Source organism: Fistularia commersonii, chromosome 7, assembly GCF_037954325.1.
Source record: "Fistularia commersonii isolate RoL2024-O1a breed Wild chromosome 7, RoL_Fcom_v1.0, whole genome shotgun sequence".
In the NCBI taxonomy this organism is placed as follows: Eukaryota; Metazoa; Chordata; class Actinopteri; order Syngnathiformes; family Fistulariidae; genus Fistularia; species Fistularia commersonii.
The window spans coordinates 13,677,198-13,692,235 of record NC_141290.1 but is presented as its reverse complement, the minus strand read 5'-3'; the positions used below and the strand labels follow the sequence as shown (position 1 = coordinate 13,692,235).

At 38.7% G+C, this 15,038-nt stretch overlaps 1 protein-coding gene across 2 annotated transcripts in view; it reads left to right on the top strand.

Moving 5' to 3' along the window:
- Positions 1-774: 774 nt before the first annotated feature.
- phc2b (polyhomeotic homolog 2b (Drosophila)) overlaps positions 775-15,038 on the top strand; it is a 45,542-nt gene continuing 31,278 nt past the window's right edge. Inside the window, exons 1-2 of one of the 2 annotated variants that reach the window (XM_086149918.1) lie at positions 775-947; positions 13,822-14,209. In XM_086149918.1, coding sequence (XP_086006044.1) covers positions 13,880-14,209 — 330 coding nt within the window. In that variant the 5' untranslated portion in view covers positions 775-947; positions 13,822-13,879. Of the gene's footprint in view, positions 948-13,780; positions 14,210-15,038 lie in introns of those variants that run through there. The other variant, XM_086149919.1, reaches the window with a different exon arrangement.

Below are 15,038 nucleotides of genomic sequence, written 5' to 3'. Positions count from 1 at the left end.
AATGTTTACAAAAAATTTGAAAAAAAAATGCATTGAATTTGCATAAATCACAAAAATGTATCCCAATTGATATCACTTGAAATAAGTATGAATTAAAACCTAAAGGGAAGTAAAATACAAAAATAACAAATGAGAAAGATTATAACGAACTACTAGAAAGAAACTGTCTGAGGTGAAAAGAAAGGTCGAGCAGGTTGGGACAGATGGAGAAAAGGGACAGGGCTAATATATGATAAGACTGCCAGCCAGAATGACAGGAAAGGTATACAAGAAAATGTTGAGACCTGCGGTGCTGTATGGTTTAGATACAGAGGCACGAAGGAAACGACAGGATGCAGATCTGGACGTAGCAGAGATGTTGTTAAGGTTCTCTTTGGGAGAGACAAGGGTGGATAGGATAAGGACTGAATCCATCAGAGATACAGCACATGTTAGATGTTTTGGAAATAAGGTCAGAGAAGCCAAACTGAGACAGCCTGGTCATTTATAGAGGAGGGATAGTGAATATATTGGTGGACGGATGCTGGAATTGGAGCTGCCAGGCAGGAGGTCTAGAGGAAGACCACAGAGATGATTTACAAAAGTATTGAAAGAGGACAACTACCACTGCTCATCACCTTGTTCCTCCAGCTGTAGGGACGGCGTTGGCGACGTGACAAGCACATGTAACTGGAGCCCAGGGCGGGCGGGCCGGGGTGGAGCGCGGGGCCTTTAAGGGGCGGGGCCAAGTGACCAAACGCTCTTGCCCATTGGTCAGACCTGTGTCACGTTGCCAGTTTGGAATGCAAATGAAAAAAGTTGCCCTGCTCTTCCTCCGCCGCTGGTCTGCGCTGAGTCGTCGGGATAACAAGCAGCCGCCAGCGAAAAAGTGGAGTAACAGGGAAAACAAGTGAGGCTTGAGCGCTCTGGAGAGGGGTGATACTCCACGACTTACGACGACGACGACGGTACGTGGCCGAGCTGATCCGCTCCTCTTCTGGACACGAGGTCACTGTTGTGTTTGTGTGTCGGAACGCGTGATTTTAATTGGCTGCACGAGCTAAACGCGCACACGGGCCCCGAGAACGCCAGCGAGCGGGTAGCTTTCGCTTGATGCTCCGGCGTGCTAACGTGAAGTGTTCCCGCTTGGAAGACTGCTAACTCCGGGCTGCAGAGTCACCCAGCGGACTGCGGTAGAATATAGATGAATAACAACACAAGCGACGTCACCGTATGACAGAGGTGTGACGGAATTCAGTAACGTGACCTGCAGTCGATGGGACTTTAAGCTAGGAGTCAAAAGGGAGCAAAACATTTAAAGGGACTGTAAAGACAGGCGTGTTTTCTCCTCCCGTGACTTAGCATTTCCCCACGCTTATACGTGCAAAAAAAAACCTCGAAGTTAGCCAGTTTCCGCCTGGAGGGATTTCCGCCATACAGGGTTTGATACAAAAGAAGGGCCAGTTGTTTTGTCAAGTGCAGGTCATCACCTTGGAGAGCTCAGATGCCGGCAGGGTGGCCATGACCACCAGCGATCCAGATGGGTGTGAACGTCAGCGTTTGTCTTCCACCCATGGCACTAGCGTGTGTGTTCGTGTTCGTAAGACACACCGGTGGCTATCTTGAAATTCACATTAAATGTTGTCTCTAGTCATAAATAACTATTGCCCAGATAATCAGGGCAACAGAGTAACTTTGTTTTTAGTCCTTTTAATGAGGATGTCATTTAACAGTTAAATGATTTATTAATCCAAAAATGTTTCTGTCCATTACTTGTACTTAAGCAATATTTCCATAATCTACCGCTTATCCTACACTTAAGGTCACGGGGGATGTTGGAGCCTATCCCAGCTGTCATTGGTCAAGAGGCGGGGTACACCCTGGACTGGCTGCCAGTTAATTGCAGGGCCATCATTTACTCTCTCATTCACACATAAGGGCAATTTTCCAAATAACCTTCTGCATGTTTTTGAAGTGTGGGGAAAATCCAGAGGAAACTCACACGTTTGAGTTTGAGGGAAGAAATTCAGTTGAAAAGTCCAGTTGAAACAATTTTGACAAGGATTAACAATAGCCTGGACGACTGAGAACCTTAGTTTTCAATTTTGTTCATTATTTCATTATTAAGACCTGATTTTGACAGTTTTTTTTCGACATCCATGTCTTTAGCTGTACTGAAGCAATGCATTTCTTAAGGGGGCAACTCATGTTGGGACACATTGTGAAAAATATTTCCCAAATTATTTGAAATATTCAAAGTTAAGTTTCTGTTTTTGTGATCAGTTTTGACATTTTCTCAATTGCTAAGACCTCTCCTTTATGAATATTAAGATTCAACTACATTGAGACAACCTCATGCTCCATTTGTAGAGCACATTATTAAACCAAAAAAACCAAAACCAAAAAAAACTGTCAGATTGTATCAACAGTCCATCCTGTTTATTTTGAGCTGTTCTGTCATCCAAACATAGAATTTAGTTGGACAGAAACTAAAAAAGTAACAACTGAAAATCAAAGATGAATGATGTGCTTTGCTAAGGGAGGTAAAACATTTTGATGTTTTAGAAACACTGGTAAAACTTGTTTTTTAAGTGACAGCTTGCAATAACAATGCTGTAGATACTATTATGTGATCGAGTGTTGGCAAAAGTAAACTGGCCACAAAGGAAAGTTGCGTCAATACTGCTGTTTTTCTTCTTAAAGTCATGCAATTTCTTGGAATACTTGTGCATAACGTATACTACACTAATGCACATTACACAGCACCATAATCTGTTGTCTCAGAAATATAGAACAGCTCATACATCATGGTATGAACAGTTATATGCTGTATGTAATGTGCTAAATGACAACATTTGGAAAAACATTTGTTCATACTGTCAGTTGTGTTTTGTCCCTTTAAAAAAAAAAACCAAATCAAATCTCGTACCGCCAATGACAAATTGCAAATTGTCTTGAAATTGCGATCAGTACATTTCTGGAAAATAGTCTCGAACTTCAAGTGGTCAAGGAAAGACTTTGATATTCTATGAATCTGTGTTATGAAATGAATCTGCATCCTCTGGACTTTCAGCTCTTGACATAGATTTATTATAGTTATGATTAAAATGGCCCGAATTGATAATGCAATAATGTCAAAAAGTAGGCCCAGGTGTAAGGCTTTTGTAATTGACCCATAGACCGCACTGAAGTGAAGTTCTCTGCAGTGTCAAGAAACAGCTGAGTGCTGGCGCTATGTTTTGTCAACCGTGGATTGTGACTTCCAGTTGACATGGTTTAGGTGTCCTCTTATGGTTGTTTACAAATATCAAGTGATCTCCCGTCCATGTTATAAACCTAGCTTGTGTGCTCTGCCTTTGTTGCCCTACAGTTTCACTGCCATACAGCTCATGGATTCTTGCTACATTTTTTCCATTTGAAAATATTTTGTATAATGGGGCACTTTAGGCAATCTGAACAATAATAATAATCATGCATTTATTTACAAAGCAATTTTCATCAAAGTGCTGAACAAACAAGAATGGTTTAAAGCTCCTGAAATTCAAGTGTTGATAGCATTGAACCCTTTGGCAACTTGTTTTACGATTTCCTCAGTTAGCTTAGTTGCTTTGCCTTTGATAAATCAGCTCTCAATGCTCTCTGGCAGTGTAGTTGCACAAGAGTGCCTTGATCTTGTCTTAGTCTCTGCACAGGGGGTTTTCCCATCATTAACATGAATATTATGTCCCTGAAGATTGTATTCTATATTTGTGGCTATTTGGCAGGAAGATTTCATAACTGGAAAATATAAGCAACACATCTATTCAATCTAAAACACCCTTTTGGAAGCCTTTTATAATGCAATTTCATTGAAAATCCTTTTAGGAAATATTTAGAAAATATAATTCTACAATATTTATTGTATCATTCATAGCATTTAATTGTCATGTCAAATAATAAAATAAGTATTTATTGTAAATGATATTGCGATACCATTTATCCAGCCATTATCTATCATTTATCCTGCATTTAGGGTTGCAGGGATGCTGGAGCCTATCCCAGCTGTCATTAGGTGTGGGCGGTGTTCACCCTGCACCGGTCACTAGTCAATCGCAGGGTACATATAGGGACAAACAATAATTCACAAATCTGTATAATTTTCCAATTTTTCCAGTGAATAGTCTGCATTTTTTTGGACTGTGGGAGAAAACCGGAGAACATGGAAGAAACCCACACAGACATGGGGAGAAAATGCAAACTCCACACAGAAAGGCCCCTTTGGTTTTCAAACCAGGGTCCTTCTTGCTGGGAGGTGGAAACACTAACTACTACTGCCTGATATTGTGATTAACGCAGTCTGTCATTCATTTTAATTGCCTTGTTAAATTCCTCAGGCAAATTTTACTTTTCTCTAAGTGAAGTCCTACCCATCGTAATTATTTCACACCACAGACACCCTCTTCATTTTCAAGTGGCTCCTTAGTATCTTCATCCTGTTGCCAACAGTGATGTACATATACTAACAAAGAAGTAAGTGCAAGATTTTCTATGTGTGGACATCAAGAGGTCACCATTTTAACCATTATTATTCATTCAAATGGAAATTGTCATATCTTTCAAAAAACTAAGAATGACTTGTTAGTCCTGTGATTTAACAATTAGATTTTTGTAATTTAGGTTTGAGCAAGTAGAAACTAAAAATCTTTTATTTTCTTTCTGAGATTTCAGTCATCAATGGGGTACTAGTTGTCAGCAAAAAAGAGTTGTGAGGGGGTCTTAAAAACAATCTTAAATGCTGTTTGGATTGAAAATGTTACTACTCTGCCTTAATCCTTGAGAGCAAGGACTTGGTGTCTGCCTGTCCTCCCTGTTTTAGAACTAGGGACGGTTTTATTCCCTCACTCCCTCATCTTGTCAATCCATGTCGATCCTTGATTAAAAGATATATTCAGACAAGGTTCAAAAAAATATGGTTGGGATATTAGTATATTTGTGAAATTTTGTCCATGCATTCTGGAGAGCCAAGGAGGAATACCCGTTCATGTTGTCTTCTCACTAAAATCGCTTTAGATAATCTGAAGTAACAAATCAAAACTGCCAGCTCCCATAAGAACAAAGGAGAAGGCATTGAACATTTATTTGAGTTTTACACTGGATTACAATCAATCCTACACCACCCCAGAGGCTAACTTTCACTAAATGGGTAGCCTCTGGCATTTGAAACTGCCATTTAGGGTAACATGTGAACAGTCCTTCCAGTTTTATAGTGCGAGTTAAACTCTCTTTTTGTGCTTATTTGCAAAAAAAAGTTTCTCTATTTTTTTTTAAAGCCATAAAACGTTTGTCAGTGTGAATACTATCTGTCGATGAATACTTAGTTATTAACTAAATAACTGTACTCTGAATAATCAGCTTAGTCCAGCTGCTCAGACCTAAAATGAAAACTGATTTCAACAAAAGGCAAAATGTCAGGAAATATCAGCATCCAGGTTACAGATGATTATCCAACTAACCTTCACCTGCTATTCAACTGGTCTGACTTCTTGTGCAATGACCCTTTTTCCTCTTACATTCCCAGTTGAAAGTAGCATAGTGCGCTTCATGCCTTCTCTTACTCTGCAGAAATGCTTGCATGTTTTCTAGCCGAATACCCCAGTGATGATGTGACATTTTCTGTTGGGCTTAACATTTCTTTGAAGGAAACTTATTACAGAAGAAGATATGCATATAGTTCAATTGAATTATATAATGGAGGCATCAAGAGAACAAATTGCACAGTAGTACTAGGATGTTCCATCTGGCCAAAGAAATGTCAGTTTTCATATACATTTGTTTAGTGTTTTGACTTTTTTTTGTCCATTTCTGTCATTGATATAAATATGAAACTAGTTTTTTTTGAGAAATAAAGGGCCACATTGCTTGGTGCTACTGCTCATTACAGCTCACATCTGCCCTATATTTTTCTTTGTATGAAAGACATCCAAGATTGATGCCTTAGAGACTACTTTTGTAGAGCACTGTGGATTGAAGTGTGCTACTAATCTGCAAGCTTCTCTAGAACTCTTAACAGTGGTATTTTTAGATCAGAGGGAGAATATTTCATTTTTATGTCAGTCTCCTGCTTCTCTGCAGTTTGTACTTTTCTATCCTGTTTCCATTTTTTTATTTGAAATATCTATAGTAGTATCTATGGTAATTTTAACTGTTTTAATTATTGTTCCTTTAAAGTTACACTCACCCAAAGTAAGGGCTTAATAAAAGAAGCCAGAGTGGAAGGATGAATGGATCACACTTAGTAAGAGGTCTGATGTCCCATAATGACTCTTGCATCTTCAGCACTCTTACTCTGGCAAATAGCATGTGTGCTTTTGTTCGTGGCCCATCAGCTGTGTTAGGTGAGGTCCATCTGAGTAAGGCAGCTCAGTTGCAGCTAAGAAAACCGCTCTGGCCACAGGATTGAGGGTATCTGTTTTACACACTCATAACAAAGACATGCCCTCTTTGCTTTGTTTGGACAAGACCCGTCACCTCCAACCTGCCTCAGGGGGTAACCCTGCTTCACTAAGTGTCCTCTAAGGAAATATTTCTTTGTAGACACAGGCTGTGGATGGAGACCTTTACTGCTCAACTTCATGCTGCTTTTAACTGCTGATTAAATTCTTGGATGATTTGGATGGTGGTTCGGCTTTCAGCTGTCCACAAATTTTGCAAGGGAAGAGGGGTCTGAACGTGGTTTCAACATGGGTTAAATGGCTCATCATTCCTATCTTGGAGGCCAGTACTCATTGTGGCTACACTGATCAAATGGATAGATGGATGAGAGCCCTAGGACCAAATGAGAATTGGCAGGATCTGAGAAACATTCCAATTTAATCTACGTTTGTCTGTGTTATAGAGTGATCAATTCTGTTTATGATGAACTTAATTTACGGTACTTCATTTGGCTATGATGTGTAGCTACATCAAATAATTACTAAAAGAATATTAGAAAACAAACTATATGTTGCCAAGGCCAAAATTAATTGAGCTAATTCTATTCAATAGTGAAATGGCTTAACTTAAAGTAGAATGTATTTAAGTTTGTGACCAAAAGCAAGCAGTTGTCACATTTACCCACTGCCATGCAGCTGGAAAAGTTCAGTTAGTATGTGTGTATATATTCTTCTCCTTTCGGCTTTTCCCGTCAGGGGTTGCCATAGAGAATCAACCTTCTCCATTCAGCCCTATTCTCTTCATCCTCCTCTCTAACACCAACTATCTTCATATACTCTCACTAAATCCATAAATCTTCTACGTGATGTGTATATATATATATATATATATGTATGTATGTATGTATGTATGTATGTATGTATGTATGTATCTATCTATCTATGTATATGTGTATATATGTGTATGTATATGTATATATGCATGTATATATATGTATGTATATATATATATATATTTACGTAGGTGTGTATGTGTGTGTGTGTGTATATATATATATGTATACAGTAAACCCTCGCTAGTTCGCAGTTCACCTTTTGCAGCTTCACTTTTTCGCAGATTTTTTTTGTGCCGTTTTTTTAATTTTTTTTTAATTTTTTTATTCAGTACAGTATGTTGTGTTCTACATCCTAATTGGTTCAAGGACAGTAGACCAGTGTCAACAATCTCCGTGCCTTGTCTCTGTACAGCTTGCCAAATTTATATTTGCTAATTTTCTCCACAGATCTCTTCAGTTACACCTGTGAGGTCAACATGTTTTCTGAAATAATGAGTTGTTTTTAAGGGTTGTTTAAATCTCAAGTGTTCTAAAATAAGCAAAAAAAAGGTACACGTTCTTATTGGAATAATTTGAAAGACTTAAGTATAAAACCAGAATTAGAAAATTGTAGTGTCATACAATGTGTCAGACAGCATGTAGTTAATGTTTGTGTTTCTGATTTGATGCAATGTGGACTCCTCACATACTTGCAGGACAATTGTGAAAGACAAAGAAAAAAAAAATATATAGTACACATTGTCTTTGGACCCAGCAAAAAAATTGTATAATAATGATAGTAATAACAATAATAAATTGTGTTTTACCACACAGCATTTTTCATTCATCCATGTAGTGGTAACTCGTCAAACCTATGCTTTTGTGATACTTGGATATGATTGGCTCTTAGTCATCATGGGGAATAAGAATGACAGGAAAGCACAAGCAGATGGCTCTGTAAAGTGAAATTAAACTTCATCTTAGTATTGTGGTTTCATTGCTACTGACCAATATTACATACAGGAAATCAAGTCTTTGCCACTTAACTCATTGTTATATACTGTGTGTATATGAACGATTCTCCTGGTATTTAGTTAGAAAAGAATAATGTAATCTGAACTTTTCACTTTTTTTGAGCTCTATTTCAAAATCATTCAAAACCAAGGAGCCCAGGTGACTTATTTTGGTGGTGCTTACTTCAAGAGAATTTTTAACATCAAAGAGCTGGAGACTGATCATTAGCCTGTAGTTTCTCTGAATAAAGATGTTTTTTAGCCTAGTTTCTCATGACTGTTGAGGTGCTTGGTGCTCTGATGCATGGGACCATCTTCATGCAGCTCAAACAAAACAGGAACCCCATCACTGGCCATTTCCCTGTTCTTGACCTCTTGTTCTGCTGCATTGCTCTGCTAGAATTGTCTGAGATGCCTTGTCTTTCTGGCTCCAGAGCCAGCTAATCTATATGCTAATGAGGTGATAATAATCAATGAGGTTCACGCATGGTTGGCCCCAATCAATACCATGTTTCACCCGCAGACAAATCATACAGCTACATTTCATAGAGCCAGACATTTGGGTGGATTGTTAATGGGTTAGGTGAGACCAAGAGCATGCCATTATCTTTCAGTTTTATCAACCCTATTGCACATAAATGAATTCTGCTCTCATTAAGGAGGTGCCCTGAGCAAAACTGCAAAGGTATCCTATTTCACTTTTATGGTTGACTTCTAATTTTATATAACATTCAATTTGTATTCCATTTAGGACTGAGCAAAGTATCAGTATTATCAACCCGATGATAGATCTTGATATAAAATAGATATTGGGATTTTAATTTAATCTTGATAATTTTGATTCATGTTCTTGCTTTCAGAATCAGATATAAATATCCGATGGTTAAAATCCAGATTCCCTGCATAAAATATATGAAAATTCTACTTTGAATTATTGGTATCACAAAGCATTGAAAATGAAGAAGGCCCCATAAATATAAGCAAGACTATGCCTGTAGAACTATCAATAACCTTGTAAGCAGCCACAAAAAATGACCAGGAAATAATCTGAAAAAGGAAAACTTAATTTGAAAGGTACTTTGTAATAGCCAGATCATTGATGCTCAGCCAATTTAATTTTATAGAAATGTTTCTGAGAGTGACTTGAGTGAAGCAGCCAGTGGATTTGAACTGATTCACATTATGCTGAAGACAAACTCAATTTAAAAGTGTTGTCTGTCTGACAGGGCATTGAATGTTGTACCTGAAAAATACATATAGATATATATATATATTGAGGAAGGAAAAGGCTTTGGAATTATGTTATTCATCTTTTCTATAATGTCCAAATTTTTGTACATTTATAGGCTAAAATTAATTTTTGTCTGTTAAGTCATTTTCCAACATGATATGGGATTTCATCTTTCTTGTGGGATGATGTGCTTTTTATCCAGCTACAAACAACCACAAAATTCATTGCAATGGAAGCTTCAGGTTATTTATGCTTTCTAAATTGTTCAATGGTCCTGTTGTAGGCTTGCAGTCAAATGTATGCACAATTTATGCATTAATGCACAGCCTCAGCGATATGCTTTTTAAAAACATATATGGACCAGACAAGTGGAGTTCACTGTATATTGGTGGTTCTTTGCATGCTAAAAAATATATCAGTGTTCAGGCAGCAGAGGGGGAGGGGAAACAGAGTAAAATCATTACCATCATCTTCATTAGAGAGACTCTGTTAACCAATCAGCTTACTGCCTTGTACGGGGATTCCATAAGCGCCCCGTTGGCTGTCGCTAGGATACCACATAATCAGGAGGCAGGCCATGGCCTGGTTGGTGGAGTGGGGTGTAGATGCTGGAACGACCAGCTAGCTGTGTATTTGGGGTAGGTGGAGGGTCTCTGGGTTTGGATATAGCAGAGAAATCAGATTGCACACGTACACTCATTCACGCAGTTAGCCGAGCAGCCGGCCACTCAGTGAGGCAGACAAAGAGGAGCAGCATCCTGAAGGAGGACAGCACACTCCCGGGGGATGGGGCATCATACCCCTGCATCGCGTTGGGGGGGCCAGAGGAGGTAGGATCACCGGGGTTAGGGGGCTTTGTCTCAGCAGCTGAGCACCCCCCACACTTACATGAACACACAACCTTATGCCTCGCTGTAGATCTCCAGCTATTAGAGCCATCATCACGCACTGATTTATGCAGCTGCAGAATTAGTTCCTGTGGTGTTTGAAAATGCGGGTCGAGCTTGCCTATACTGATGGACACTGATGGAGGCTTCTGCACTTCACTAACTGATCTACAGTAGGCTGTGTAGAGACAGCCAGTCTGTCTGACAGCCTTTTTTCAGCTTTCATATTCTTCCTGACTACACAAATCATCTCAACACAAATCTGACAGTCTAAGCTTGCAGTCTGTTCATGTCAGCATGAGTAGATCAATATGTTGTGTTGTCAATGGTGAAGCCTGCAGAAATTGTGTTGTTATTGGTTATGATAGGCTCTATCAGTATGTTACCAGCAGCTCGTGCCTGTTTTTATATATTCCCAGACACAGTGGATTTATCTCATTTCATATATGCATTTTTTTTGTTTATTTGTTTGTTTCATGTACTTCAAAGCATGTTGAAGTCACAGCTGTGGATGTGTGATTCAAAATTATTGTGTGGGGGGGTTCCTTCATTTCACCTCTTCACTGATGGATGGATAACTCCTCTCAGAAAGACCGGGCCTCCTGAAGCCATCATTACCAGAGGGGATTTCCTCCCCTCTCCCCACATGAGGAGGCAATGGGTTACAGGCTGAGAGATGTAGGCTAATGATGACACACAGACAAGCAGACGGCTTTGACAGTGGCGGTGCTTTGTTTACAACCAGACAGCCACGTTCTCTTTCTACACCACACAAATTTGTTGGCGCCAAATGTAAGAATTTGCGTCTGTACCTGAATGAAGAAATACATCCTTTCGGGGGGGTTGGATTCACATCATGTTTTTTTTTAACCATGTCTTTTCAGCTGAGTGTTCATTTTCATTTAGTTTTGATGATGGGTTGTTGTTTTTTTTAATTTATTCCCTTTTTTTTCCTGCATTCATAGTCTGCTATTTTACACATTAAAGCCTGGTATTTATTGTGAAATCCTCTCTGTTTTTCATGTTCAGGTTTTGTTTAAATGTATACAGAATGAATGAAAAATCCAAATAAACCAACTTGCCAAGTGCCATTGCTAAATCACAGGAAGGCGCAGGTATTTGGTTGGAGACATAATGCAAAAACACCAATTCAGTTTAACCATTGTGGTGCTGCAGAGAAGTCCTGTTTACACATTCTACAGACCTATGTGGCTCATTTTTCCATGAAAATTAGAATGACAAAATGAAAACCGTCTTTCTCTCTAAAATTGCACATCAGATTAAAATTCTACTTACCGGTATGTGTTTTCGCATTAGTTGTTATGTAATGAGTTGCTGAACAGGGCAGCATGGTGGTGCAGTGATTAGTGCTTCCACCTAACTGTACGAAATACCCTGGTTTGATCCCCACAGGAGGCCTTTCTGTGTGGAGTTTGCATGTTCCTTCTGTGTCTTTGTGGGATTCTCCGGTTTCCTCCCACAGTCCCAAAACATGCAGGAGGTTAATTGGAATAAATTGGAGAAATTACCCAGATGTGTGAATGACAGAGTGAACGGTTGCCTGTCTTTATATATGGCCCTGTGATCAGTCAGCGACCGGTCCATGGTGTACTTTGCCTCTTGCCCAATTACAACTGGGATAGGCTTCAGAATCCCCGTGATCTTAAGTGCAGGAAAAAGTGTTAGATAATGGATGGATAGAGTTGCTGAACAGGACAGAATTACCTTTTTTTTTTTATTAGCATGCCCTTCATTTGACCACACCTGCTATTCAAATGGTTAACATAAGAGCACTGGCCATACTACCACATTGTCAACAATAATGGAAATTTAGCAACCTTAAGATTTATGTTTGGTGCCTGTAATGAGATAAATTATAACTCCTATTTGGTAAAAACTGCATTAATTTACATAAATCAATGTCATTATTGAATCATCGGCAAACGAGTATGAATGTTTGCCTTTGTTTAATATATATTTTTCAACCAAACATTGTCATTCTTTTCTATTTTTCCATTTGATGAACATGTATATGTTTTTTTTTTTTTTTTTAGATTACTTTTATTTCTGAGTCTGGTGTCTAGCGTAAGTTGGCTCTGGAGCCATTCTTGGGCCCCTAATCCGCTCAAAAGAATGAGGAGGAGGAGGTGGGGGAGGAAATTGCTTAATAATCGTGGCATGGAAGCAGCATTACTCCTCATTTAATTACTTCCATCATGCACCCTTTCCACTCAGACCCATTTGAAGCCCTCAACCTGTTCACGCAGCATTCACCCTTCTGGTCTGTCCACTCCTAATTCAGCTTTCAACCCTATATAATGTAATGCATCTCCCTCTAACCTGCAGGTTTTAAATTCATCCTTACTGATTCCAGTTCTCTCTTTGGCTCTCTTACATCAGCTTTCAGGCTCATTGGCTCCCCACCAAAAAAATCACACATACACACAACTGCTGCCAGGCGGTTCTTTGTATGGAGAGTTCTTAATGATTCTCTTCTTGTGTTACAACTTTCCTCAACTTCATCAAAGGCCCCTGAACTTTCATCTTTTCCCTTTTAAATAGAACTTAATCTTTTCCCTCTTGCCTTTAGAAAAGAGGGACCCTTCTCTTTTTTTCTCAACCTCTGCGTGTCTTATCACCTGTCATGCTGAGGCCTCTTCCATCTCATCTGCCTGGACAGCTCCGTAGCCCTTTTCCTCCTGTGTTAATGGATAGCAGAGTGCCAAGGGAGCAGTCTTTAGAGAGCTTTTATTGAAGAGGACTAAATCATTTGGTCGTTTCTCCTTTGTGCCCAGACTGTCAAGTAGAAATTGTCTCACAATTCAGGGTTACTGTATTTCATGGTGCAAGAAGTATAAAAAGGATGAGCAAAACGCCCTTGATTCTGAAACAGTCAATGTTGACTTGTTTATGTAGCAGGCAACTGTTAGGATCAAATTTGTAGGTTTATATCTACATTGTCTAAAATGTATTTTCAGTTCACACAATTAAAATGATTAGTTGAAATACAATACAAAAAGCACAATCTGGAATAAAAGACTGACCACTCCTAAGGAATTGTCAGTGAATTCGTACTGACTTAATTCTGACCGAGTGCTCTAAATAGATATTTGTCTTTATTCAACAATAGAGTTCTTCATCAACGCTATCCCCAATATACTCTCTACCAGCTTTTGTGTAATCTGATTTGTTGTGACAGAAAACATGTTTTGTGAAACTTATTCTTCAGGCTAAAAATTGGGGGAAAAAACAACTTAGATCTGACAACCTTGTGCTTTTGTTTTCGATTTATTATTTATTTGTTTATTTATTTTTATTTTTTTAATTTTACCATATTTTACATGGCCTGTCCCATGACTGTTGACGGATCTGGCATTTGTGTTTACACAAGTAAATACAGCGTTTTAAAGCCTTTGGTTTTGTTTCAAAGGAATTTTATGGAAGTGGCTTTTTTCCCTCATGTGCTTCACTATATCTGTCTTTCAGGCACAGGAGAGCTATTCAGAAGAGCCGGGGGTCAAAGGTGAGAAGAGCAGAGGGCACCATGAGTGAGCCTGGGGCCCCTGCCATCACAGTCAGCAGCACTGGGACCACTACAACCACCTCCTCCTCCAGCACCAGCATCTCCCCCTCGAACACCAGCTCCTCCAGCACCACAGTTGCCAGCAGTAGTAGTAGTACTTCTAATACGACTGCACCTCCTGCAACTACTACTTCGACTACTACCAGTAGTAGTAGTAGCAGCAGCAGCAGCATCAGTAGTAGTAGTAGTAGTAACACTACTAGTAGTACGAGCAGTGGAGCTACAACGGGGAGACAGGCAGTTCCTCAAATATCTGTTTATAGTGGGATACCTGATCGTCAGACTGTGCAGGTAACAATTGTTGTTGTGATTTACAGTAATTCAACATAATCTTAAAATATTTCAGCATCACGTTACTTTGATATTAAATATTAAAACTATGGCACATATGGCTCATTCGTTCTTAAATGATCTATTTTTTTACTTAACAGTATAAAGTTGCATTCTAAATCTGCAAAATACTATGGAAGAACCATCAAGAAAATGCATTATCATCAGTACATTTTCTGGAAAACATAAATTAAGCACATGTTTCCAGCTTTTACTTCTAAATTGTGAATAATTTACCTACAAATAAAAATAATACTTATTAAGAAAAGAAAAGCTAGCTCACTAATAATCAACATGTAAATAAGAAATCCCTATGGAATCAACAGATATACATACATGTTGCTAACTCCAACAGATGAGTTAGCAACAGATTAGTAAGCAGTTAGAAATAAATGAAAATCAAACTATTTACTGAAATTAAATGTTCTATATATAAGACTACAATGTAGACTTCTCATTGTGGAAATAAATTATGCCAAACTATTCTTTATACACATTTTGTATTTCCTATTGGTTACATTTTTGTTAATATGGAACAAATTTGTCTTCTGAATGCCATATCATATGTTTTTTCCAGTCAGCCAGCTCTAGTTGCGAAGCTGAATTATTGAAATTCCCTGCTGCGGGATCAATAAAGTCCATCTTATCTTACCTTAAAGCTTGGCCAACAAATGATACATGTGCCAAATACATCAAATGCTATGTAGATTAAATTAGATACTAATGTAGCATCCTTTCCACTTCTCTGCTGTGGTTCTGTTGTGGGTGAACCTAAAGAAACACATAAGGC